Below are 12,387 nucleotides of genomic sequence, written 5' to 3' on the forward strand. Positions count from 1 at the left end.
AGATCTGATAATTTGCTGATGAGGCCCAAAGATCTACCTAAAGTTAATTTTACAGCACCTGTTATATAGTGCAATCTCTATGTATATTTTCTTATATGTGCTGCTGGATATATTCACCTTTTTATTGTATGTGGATTTGTAAAATACAATAAAGTTGTATATCAATTGTCATATTGAGTGGTAGAAATGATTTTTGGGTCCTTTACAGGTTATAATGTATAAAAAAATGTATGTTAAAGTATAAATATGCCCTATTTAAAGTATTGTACCATTTTAAAGGACTTTTTGTGTATAATACTTATTACATTGGCTAAAAAAAAAAAAAAAAACCCTGAAAACTAACTATTTTTTTTTCTAAAATACTAATCTGGCCAAATTTTATATTGGTGTATGCTTTTGGATATTTGAGGCTTGTTTCTTATTACTTTGTGTATAGTTAGCAGGCAGCAGTTATTAGAATTTCTCCCGCTGTGTTCTGTAGTAGATGCTCACAGTCTCTGTTTGACATGAAATCCGACAGCTGCAAGATTAAACCTGTCATGTAATTGCCACCATGATATTGTGCTTGTTTTCATCCTAATTATAGTTATCCAGCTCTATAGACAATATTCATAATCTTGTAAGTTTACGAAAATAAAATTTATGCTTCACATGACACTGATTTACCCATCTGTTTTAAAATAATTGGCTATAGTTTACTTAGTTGCCAGGTATGTGTTTCCTGAACCTAGATGACTGAGGCGTATTTTATCTAAAATTGTTAATTTTTTCATGACTTTAAAAGTAAGCAACATATTTGACTCCTGCCATGGTTTGTATCATCCCACTTGTATAAAACATGATCTAAGAGATACTCTGCAGGTGTTTCTCCATTCTAGAGTCAGTGTTGGGTGCGCAACAGGGAGAATTATAAATATGTTGTTCTGAATCGAATTGAAGGCAGAAACCAGAATAAAGAAAATGGTAAAATGTGTACAGTTAAAGGTGCAGGACAAATCTCTGCCACCTTAGATTGTAAGCTTGCGAGCAGGGCCTTCTTACATCTTTGTTTGTGTTTGTCCCCAGTTGTAAAGAGCTATAGAATTTGCTTGCACTATGTAAATGTTCATGATGATGATTATGTTGATGATCTTCGAGCTAATTCAAAAAAGTTATTTTTTCAAGTGAACCTGGCTATGCGCCCTTGTATAAGGCAAGTAACGCCCAAATAAATTTATGTTCTCACCACTTTATCTCATTTTACTAATCATTCCAAAAAATGAAATCTTGTTTTGCGCTCCAGTGCACCCATTCCGTACTTGTCAATAAACAGCCAACTCCTGTACAAACTTCTGCTCGATCTCTGCCTTGTTACTCTGATGTACTTTGGCAAAAATCTACTTGCACCAACGAACTGAGGTGGGACAACCTCACAGATTATTCTGCACTGATCTTTTGCCTTTATTTCTTCTTTAATTGCATAGGGGTGTACCCAGCTTAACAAAGTGCAGATCGTACGATTTACAACCTTTTGGATAGATATTGCATGAGTGTGTATGCTCTCACAATCATGTTTTCTCTTGCCAAAACATGTCGCAACTATTGATTTCTAAAATTCAGGATCAGCGATGGTATGATGCCGGGCAAATGTGGATGTGTGTATGCACTCACGACCGTCTGTCCAACACTTCTGCCGAGAGTTGCTCTATATATCTGTATAGTGTGCACGGAGTCACGATCTTTTCAGCAGATGGTTATGAGAGATGATGATCACAGATCTGAAGGTAAATTGTGCAGGTGGCTATGCATGAATCTGCATCTCATCAGAACTTTCAGTCATTGGTGAAATAGTTACAAAAATTGCATCTGAAGTAACCCAGCTTAAATGTAGCTCATTATTTGATTTTGGGTGGAATGTTTTTTATTTGCTTAATGACATAAGTGTCTTAGAACCATAGTCTATTTTCTTGAAGAAAATATTAAGTAGTGTTAGAGAATCTGTTGAGTTCTCACATAGCTCAGAGTATTATCTACCCAAGTTTGCCGACCTAAAATGTAGTATGAATCTTTGCCAAGCTAAAATTGTTAATTGTCTCAGTAGTTGATATTTAATAGTGAAAACTCATTATATTGGTCTGAAGTCTCTGGCAGTCTCAAGAAGTATTGCTGTGAAAACACTAATCCCTGTCATTATAAATAGAATTGGTTCTGCTTCAGTTACTATGACCATGTTGACAACTGCTGTTGAGGAGTGTGGCAGCACTGGCTTATGTCAGCACATCCCTATATCCCCATGGATCTGCATGCCAATAGTCTGCTTTTTGCAGATCTCTGTGCACTTCTAACATACTCTTACTACTTTTTAACAATGTTGTCTCTGTGCCCCTATTTAGATTAACCATCATTTACGCTATGAACTGGTTGAGTTCCATTCTGAGTCGAGATCAGACCCAAGAATTGTAATGAATGGTTTTGTGATATAAATATTACAAGTTGTTCTTATATGTGGCAGCATCTTTTATTAAAACAGTTGTTTCCTGTTTGTTAAATAAATTGATTAAAACAAAAATGCCAATACATCATTTTTTTTAAAACTTAATTGGGACTGACAACTTTCCTAAAGTACAAGGTTTCCTCAGATAAGTGTGTTTTATGGGAGATTAAAGGAGGTGTCCACTCAATATATAATTTTATTAGAAAAGGGAAATTAATGATTTACAGATACTACTGTTCATGATTTCTGCTGTCCTGTTGAAAAACATAATTTAAACTTCTGAGTTCCTCTGCGGTAATATGGAGTAACTGGGGTGTTTTAGTGCAAGATAATTATTTCAGCAAATTCAAAAGAAATAGTCTTGGCTGCCTGACAAGCTCTGTTGTGAAGAGGTAATAGAAGGGGATATGAAAATCCAGACTACAATTTTTATTTTAAAGTCACTTTATACATGTCCACTGAATTCCCCAGCATGCAAGTTGATGGGTTAGAATCATCTCTAAATAGGGGTTTTTAGCAACTCGTTTCCCGTAATTAAGTGTCCCTCCCAAGTTACCTGATGCTGGTAGATGTTTTTGGCTAATATTGAAAGGTAACAAATGCAACTCGTAGCGCAGAAGGATCAAATTGATCCAGTGTTATTTACCGCATCTGAATAGTACATCATATTGTATTTTGACACTGCAGAAAATTCTGGTCCTGTCTCCAGCCGGAGTTATTTTTATACTAGAATATTTGCTCCAGCAGGCTTGTCCTCTCCCTGGTCTGCTTGAATCTGGATCATAATCTGTGTCAGCAACACAGTACATTTTTAATGAGTACTGTGTTCCACTCCCGCCTTACACAGGATTGTAGACCGTGGTGCAAGCCTGACCTGAGTAGCATGTTTTGATGCTAAAAATAATTTCCATTGGAAGCACAAACCAGTGATTCTTGTTCTTATTGGGTGTGCAGAGTACAAAGGACACCAAGATTAAAGGAGATATTTTCTCTTTCTTTAGCTTTTCCCAGTGAGGGCGCTAATGTAAATCTAGGAATTTATGACTCCAAAGCAAGGTAAATATAATGAGCTGCACATATATTTACAAATGTGTTGAGTCATAATTGTATGTACATCAAGTATTCAAATTATGCAGTAGACACAAGGACACGCAACAGTATGAGTGCATGCAAAGAACAGAAACCTGGCACAGCTACACAGAGCAATCTACTGGGCAGGTACTGTGTGATCAGGCGACTGTAAAACACTGCATCCTATTTACTCTGCTTGCACAGTGTGTGTTGCTTTTTTTGTGACTCCATTTACTTCCTTACTTCAATGCTCATGTGATTGAACCCCATTAGTTTGATAATGAGTGAGGTGGCATAGGAAAGGGCAGCTTGCAAACCTTTACCTATCGCAAACACTCTGATTGTGAGTAATGCATGCACCCATGCCACTGTTTAATTAAGATTAGCGGGTATGTTTACTAAACTGCGGGATTGTAGAAATGGAGATGTTGCCTATAGCAACCAATCAGATTCTAGCTATGATCTTATAGAATGTGCTAAATAAATAACTAGAATCTGATTGGTTGCTATAGGCAACATCTCCACTTTTTCAAACCCGCAGTTTAGTAAATATACCCCTTGGTTTTTCTCAAGCATCACAAACTGCATACACCTATTATTTGACATGTATTCCAGACAGTACTTACTATTAAAATGCACTTCATATGGAAAGACATGAGTCCAGAGTGAAATGGTGTGATCTGGCCATTTAGATGTTAATTTGCACTACTTTTAATACTGTTTATCAGTGGCTAAATTACTGATAGTTTTAATGCTCTTTTTGTGCATTAAAACACATATGCACTTGTGTTTGTGTGGATATGGAACTTATTTTAGCATACCTCCATGTACACATTTACAGGTAACATAAGTTTATACACCTATAAACTGAGCACTAAAGATGTAACCAAAAAATTCTTAGTATTTGACATGTCAGGCTTAAGGCATAAAGAGGTTCTCCTAGATCAGAGAGAGGACAGTTTGGAAATTAAGGGTGTCAGGGGGATGTAGGGTGAAAAACAAGCATATATTTACATTAGGTGGCTCCTGGGAGTTGACCTGATCTGTCCTATTGCTCTGCTGTGTAATCCCTTGTTTTCTCAGAGCAGAATGTAGAGGTAATTGTGTTCTCTCACGGTTTTACCTGCAAAGAGATCATTCACAAGAAATGGAAGCGAGGGGGTGATGAGCGGACATCGGTATTTCAATATTCATTACACGTCTGGCTCTTGAATCAGCAAGGTTGCTCTGCTCAGGGCAGTGTCTACGAGCAGAAGTTTACATAAAGTATATATTTAATTGACATTTAAAATAAGACGTATTTAAATATGACTGCTGTAGATTCAGGGCTAAAATGAAAAAAAAGGTTTCTTACAAGAGTACTCTGAATATTATACACATTAATAGTTGAGGTCTTAAAGACCTCTGAGTGACTTAGTTTGGGTTCTGCTGCAAGGTGAGCCTCTAGGAAGGCGTTTTTGTGTTTACATGTTAATAAGCATGGATATTTAACAGTCAGTCAGGGACCCGTAACGTAGCACACTTTGCCTGCTCCTCAATCTATTTTGCTTGCTGGGTGGCCACATTATAGAGCATTACTGTGCACTTTACATAATTCATCCTTGGTAATATAGATATTTATAGACTGCTGCATATAACAGGCACATGTGACTTTTGTTTTCATTCCCATTATCTCCTTTAGATTGTAAGTTGTAACAAACTGACCTGTCACCATTGGGTCTTATTGCATATTCTGTTTTTTTATGGTCTGTTCAAATAGTCTCCCTGACCTGTGCATTGCTGTAGAATATGATGATGCTGAGGGCTCCGATTTTAAAACACAGTTGGGTTATGGAGTAAGCCTTCTGAAACTGCTGGCACTTTATAAGAAACCTGATAATTGCATTGGTTGCCATTCAGAAAAGAAACCAAGTGTGGTGTCCTCTGCATTGTTCATAAATATTTTAATTGTCTTGATTCAATGCGTTTTACCCTGCTATCTAACAAATCGCTTCTTGGATTAACCCAAAAGACACTTCAGCCTTCCTGTTATTATAACAATATTCCTGGTTTTTTTGGTTTTTTTTTAATGTTTTAAATGTACATTTTCTGTAGGTGGACATTTGTACAGTTTTGTGTATGGTTTACAGCTGGTCAGATAACTGTGTAAGCCAAGCGTGCGGAATGCACAAGAGCAGGCTTGGGCAACATGTGACTCTCCAGTTGTTTTGGCACAAGCATTTCCTTTTAGCCACACTTTTTAGGGCATCCCGTAATGTGGAAAACAGCTAGAGAGCGCAGGTAGTCTACCTCTGCCTTAGAATGATGTCCCTTTGGGCAATGGAAACATCAGTATTTGTTGTTGCTATGCTGACTTTGGTAACACCACTACTGTACAGAAGTCCAGAGACTAAGGTTTCCACTCACCTTTTATAAACAATGTACGTTGGGGAAGAGGGTGTGTGGGGGGTGGGGGCAGGGGTTCTGGGGAAGGCAGTTTCCCATTTTAGTTTGACTGTGCTAAAATAAGCCAGTTTGCTAGGACTAGATTGTTTTTGGAACCTCACGTGTCACTCAATACCAACAAATTACCTCTGCAGAGAATCATTACATAGCTGATGCCTCCATGTATCTGTGTTTTGCACTTTGTAACATGTGCACTTGCGTAAATAACAAGGGGTTTGTGACAAGTATTATTATCCTACTGCTTCACTACTTGTTGATTTACCGTCAGTTAGCAATTTTTACATTATATGGTTTAGACTTAACTGACTTCTTTCTTTTCAGCTTTGTATTCATGTCTTTACTTTTCCCTTTAGCAAGCAGAATACATGCATAATAAAGACCATGTGATAAGATGTATGCCTGTACTAACTTTATTCAGGACTAACATGTAGACCTGTATTTCCATAGGGGCATGATGATGTTTTTAAATATTTTTTTTTTTTTTGCTTTTTGTCTTTTTCTTTAGATGGTTGACCCAACCTTGACAGAAATGGGGAAAAATCTTAATGAAGCAATGAAGATGCTGGAAGAAGGCCAGAGGTAGACATTCCTCCCTGACAACCTGGTCATTCATTAAACATCTGTTTTTAGTATTGCAGCTCCATGTAAAGCACTTATAGACGGTGGTAGCAGCTCAAGGCAGTTAATTGCAACTGATAAAACTGTTAAGTGTTGTATCATAAAATAGCTTCTTGCTGCTAAGTCGTAACAGATTTATTTATTGATGTTTTCCACATTTAAAGCGAGACTCTGAGATAGCCATGGGAGTTACTTGTGTCCACCACCTTACGGGAGGACCAGTAAGAAGGCACAGTCCTTATGACCATGGCATGTTATTGGTCCATGTTGTGACACCCAGAACCATACCCCTCACCTCAGAGCATCACACAGCCTCAGTCTGAAGATGGTTCACACTGTAGCACTGAGAGCAGAATTACATTCATAGAATATCATGCTGGCTCTTAGGGGCGTATTGAATTGTTTGCCGTGACCGCCGAAAAACGAGCGCTCGAAAAATATTACCGTTTATACGGTAATATTGCGTGTAATTACCGTTCACATGGTAATTTACTCGCTCAATTTCAGCTCGCTGCTCAGGGAGCTGCGAGCTGAAATTGAGCGAGTAATTACCGTATAAACGGTAATAGTTTTAATGCGCTCGTTTTTCGGCGGTCACGGCAAACAATTGAATACGCCCCTTAGAGTCAAGTTTTTTTTCTTGTTTTGTTTTTTTAAATCTTTTTAATGCTGTCCTTTTCATTAAATATCCCTTCACTAAATATGACCCATCATCACCATTTATTTATATAACACCACCAATTCCACAGTGCTGTACAGAGAATATTAGTCATTCACATCAGTTCCTGCCCCATTGAAGCTTACAGTCTAAATTCCCTAACCTCCACAGACTATGGTTAATTTTATCAGCAGCCAGTCGGATAACCTACCTGTATGTATGTTTTTGGAGCACCCGGAGAAAACCCACACAAACATGGGGAGAGAACATACAACCTGCACACAGATAAGGCCTTGTTGGGAATTGAACTTGTGACCCACTAAGCCACCATGCTGCCCACCTACAAGTACTTACACTTTTTAAATGATTTACTAGATTTGCTTAGAAAAACCATGCATTTCTGTTTTTCTGGTAAAGAAATATCCTAAGATTCCAAGTTACCTGTTTTAAAATAATGAACACATAATTTATTTTTTTAATCTCGTTTTCCTCTTGTCGGTCTATGCAAAGTATTGTGTGAATTTGTAGCTTGAATTCATGAAATATGACCTCTCTTTTGTTCAATTTCAATACACAATAAAAAGAGAGTATTTTTAGCTGCAACAGCCACATGATCCTTGGCGTTCAACAAAACATTGTATTACTTTGTTAGGGTTTAAAGCGCTTGGACTGCCATTTATTCTCATTCATATACCTTTTTTTATATTTTTAATAGTCCTAAAACCTTTATGCATGCTATTATGAAGCATTTACACAGGTGACATATCGCATACATATTTTTGAGGCAGTACAGTGAAATGTATAGCGGAGGAAGATAAATAATGTTTTAAGGAGGGTGTAGGAAGTAAATGTACAGCCAAACTGAAACAATTATGAAATATTGTCAAAGGGGGAAATAAAAACAGTAACTTTGCTTAATTAACTAACTTGATTTGCGCACCTGGAAGTGACGTCCAGGCTGTTGTAGTGGTAGCAGGTAGGGGAGGGGGTGGCGGTGAACCGCTGCTCGTAAAATGTATATAAAAAGAGTTAGAAGCGTAATGCAATGAAATCGCAAATCGCCTCTGTCACAGAGGGCTTAAATGCAAATGTGACCATGTAATAATAATTAAGAGGTGTGTGAAATAATGAAGTAATTTGATTGAAAGCACTATTAAAAACTATGTTGGACCGAGAGAGCAACTGAAAATAATCAAATATTATCAAATACGGTCTTAGACAATTCCCAGGAGCCAAGTAGCCAATTCGTTGGTACTTAATGTTTGGGAGTAATTTTTATTGAGGCCAGTAGATAAACATCTTTGCTACATCCTCAAACAAAAAAATTCTGCTGGCTCCTGAATATTACATTGACTTGTCCTCCTTTAAGCACTTGTTATCTACTGCTTTGGGGTTGTGCGGGGAACAATAAGAATATAAACAGTTGTAGCTTTACAACGGGTCATGTACATATGCCCTGGTCCAATGCTCCAGATTGTATCTGCAATATAAAAAAAAAGTTCAAAGTTTCAAGTTGCTTCAGAATTAATACTACTTTCTTTTCTTAGACAATTGTATTATCATAATATTGAATCTTTAGAATAGCACATATTTACAGTTTACCATTTTTCCAGTTATTTATTTTCATTGATATTTTTTACTTACAAAAAGTGTTGTGTACAAAACACAATATGTATTTTAATGGTTTTTGCATAGTGTTTGTTATAATTCAGCAGAATTGTCATTGGTTCGAACATGGTAGTATTTCTAGTGGAGGCACCAACTCTGTGTTGCCTATTAATCGTCCCTAATGAAGATATGGCGAGTAAAGTACAGAACAGTAAGAAGTCATACATATTTAAATAATTCCAAGTTGACATTAATCCAAACAGTAAAAGCTATTTGTCACTAAAGCAAACAGAGTCTAACAGAAGAGGATAAAGTAACTTGCAGATGATCAGCAGGACTGTGTAAAGTTTAGAAAGGCTAAAGAAATATGCAGCATAACAGCCGTAATCAGCATATCTAATGATTCATGTATGTATAACTCCGTATTCAAGGGAACACACTGAAGAAAATAGGAATCTAGCGTTAGGAATGTTTGTTTAGTTTCAGGGAAGCTCTACCTTTTGTTGGTGCAAATTAATTTATATGGGCAGTACATTTGATACAAAGTCCAAGCATATAAAGCATGTATACTATGCGTATACTAAACCGTATGTCCCATAAGTTTAACTGCTTTCCTTTTTTTTTTTTTTTTTTTTTTTACAAGAAACCCAATTAACCAGGATGCATAGTGTCTTTTACTAGGTGGCATTAGTGACCACTGTTGTCTGCTGTAATGTCACAGCATAATCCCAGCAGAGAGAGAACCTCTTGTGAATGAAGTGCCAGCACCACTCGGGGGGGGGGGGGGGGGGAAATACTGTATAATAGGAGAACATAGCTAATGTAGTAAATTCCATAAGTTCTTTATTTCAATAAGATAAAATCAAAAGTATAAAATGTCATGAATGGTTGTCTAGCAGGTTATATAGAGATAGGTTTGCTTCTGTTTCACTCAGGAATGGCTTTCCAGTTTTGAGATATAGAAATTTAGTAATTTTCCAGAGATTGAGGTATTTGAATAGATTGCCAGTAGATAAGAAAGCTTATTAAATGCACATTCATCTGCTCGATTAATCAAACCAGAATCTGCACAGTACAACTGTATCTAATGCTCCCTTATATTTTACTGGTAGATTTAGTTTTTTCCCAGAAAACACTTTTCAGCCACTACAATTTGTTTTGCTGTTTGAGTCTTATGTATGTCTTGTTCTAATGTTTAGAGGTCTGGCCCGCTTTTCCACATATACGTCACAATTGTACGATTAAACATGGATCTATTCCAGCTCTTTAAATTGTGCATTTTGCCTCATCTCTGTGAGGTACTTGGTAGCCAAACATGGTCTTATGCAAATTGTATTATTAATAGGGCAACAGAAGAGGAAAAGGACACCAGAAAAGACATCCCTGGACCTCTTCAGGGAAGGTGAGTGGTATTGACTCATCATCAGGCTGGTGTGCCTTTACCATTTGTTGTATGCTGTGATCATAAAAACACTGCTTGTAAACATCCACACTATAGAAACTGTATGTAGTTTCTAAGGCTGCAAGTTTAAAAATAAATCAATCTTAAAATGTACCTATCAATCACTGTTCATTAATCGAACGTTAATAGTACAGCTTGATTTAAAAGCCTAATTGCAGTATACAGTCAATAAAACCATATACCACATACCGTTGTTGGGGGGGAATTAGAAACCGTGCTCCTCCCTCTTTATTGTTAAATCTCTTTGTTAAATCTGCTGTGGGCAGTCCTGTGAGCTGAAGATTTGGTGACATTCATCTCATTTGATAATTCAGAGTTAATGACTTGCACATATCAGCTTCCTACACTTAGATGTTGCATACAATGTCTGAGGAGCACGCTGGGCATGCTCCTGTTAGTATATGCGATGTTTTCTCTGCATCCTATTTATCCTGCTCAATAAAAAAAGAAACACTATGGCTGTGGCATAAAAATACAAAAAATGTATTATGTTTACGTTTGTACGGTCTGTCCAGATATCAGTTGTGTTTAGGGTTTTAAAACTAGTCTGCTTTATAAACAAAATGAGGCACATGTATAAGCAATGGTGCCCATTAACCAATCTGATGTTTCTTTCATTTAGTTAACTGCTGGTGTATTTTGTGCATAGAAACATCATCTCCCCTATGTTTCGTGCTACCTTGTGGAAAGGCCATGTTAGGGCATAGGAGTTGGAGAATCAGAAAGTTTTTCTTGTATTTTAGGTAGACTGAAACACCATATATCCCTACTCCTATTCCTTTACAAGCTTCTCAAACGAGTATTCTTTCACACTTTCCCACCATTCACTCTCTCCGTGGCCCCTTACAATTAGACTGCTTCCGTCTCCACTCCACCGAGACTGCCCTCACCAAGGTGGCTAATGATCTACTCTTGGCTTAGTTGAAGGGCCACTTCTCCCTGCTATTGCTCCTTAACCACTCTGCCACTTTCGACACAGTTGACTATCCTTTCCTCCTTGACACCCTTCTCTACCTTAACTTTTGCAGCCATTATATGGTTTACCTCCTACCTCTCCTTGTTGCTTCAGTGTCTCTTCCTCTGGTGCCTGCTCCCTTCCTCTCCCTTTATATGTTGTGGTACCCCAAGGTCGTCCTCTTGGTCCATTACTTTTCCCACTTTAGTCTCCAATGTCGCCTCTATGCCAATAACAAACTAATCTACCTCTTCTCCCCTGACCCTTCACGCTCTCTCTCTCTCCTCTCCTGTGCATCTTACTGCCTCTCTGCCATATCCACTTGGTTGTCTGGACGCCACCTTACCCAATCCTCCACCTTTGCAATTTTGCCAAGATTTGTACGTTCCTCTCCCTGGAAGCCACCAAGACTATCATCCATGCTTTTGTCCTCTCCTGTCTGGATTATTGCAATATTTTCCTCTCTGGCATGCCTGTCAAATATCTGTCCTCCCTGAAATCTGTCCTGAATGCGGCCTTTTCAAGAAATAGTCCCCAGTAGCCCACTACTTCCTGCAATAACCTTTGCCTTTCCTCCTCTCCTTCACTAACTCTCACTCTAGCCTTCAGGACTTCAGCTGCTCTGTTTCCCACACGTGGAACTCCGAGCACAACCAAACTGGCCCCCAACCTCGAATCTTAATCACTCCTTCAAAACTCACCTTTTCCTGCTCCATCCTAAGATATTTCCAACCTCACTCTTCACCTGCCCCTTCCACTTCTTTCCCTCCACCCCTATTCTCTCCATGTGCTACACTGCCCCATCCTAAACAACTCCCTTCTCTCTTCTCCTCACTACTATTCATTTTGGGTTGTGGTTTTACTCCATTTAATTCTTGGGATTTATGCAACACAATCCTTTAAATGTATCGCCAGTTGGCCTAGCTTATTTTATTTCTTGTGCTGTTAGAACTCCATAAGGAACTATTTGTTGACTTTTTTATTTTGTACAAATTATTAGTAAGCCCTCTGAGTTATACCTCTTGGATACTCTACCAGGAACTTAAATGGGTCACTTTCTTTCTAGCTGGGATGCAGAAGATTTTCATACTGTTTAT

At 37.9% G+C, this 12,387-nt stretch overlaps 1 protein-coding gene across 1 annotated transcript in view; it reads left to right on the forward strand.

Annotated features, from left to right (window-relative positions):
• The window catches only part of PDXDC1 (pyridoxal dependent decarboxylase domain containing 1), a 49,729-nt gene that overhangs the window by 11,788 nt on the left and 25,554 nt on the right, over positions 1-12,387 (forward strand). The window contains exons 2-3 of the mRNA XM_075179773.1: positions 6,495-6,568; positions 10,219-10,275. Coding sequence (XP_075035874.1) covers positions 6,495-6,568; positions 10,219-10,275 — 131 coding nt within the window. The remainder of the gene's footprint in view (positions 1-6,494; positions 6,569-10,218; positions 10,276-12,387) is intronic.

Source organism: Mixophyes fleayi, chromosome 7, assembly GCF_038048845.1.
Source record: "Mixophyes fleayi isolate aMixFle1 chromosome 7, aMixFle1.hap1, whole genome shotgun sequence".
Taxonomy (NCBI): domain Eukaryota; kingdom Metazoa; phylum Chordata; class Amphibia; order Anura; family Limnodynastidae; genus Mixophyes; species Mixophyes fleayi.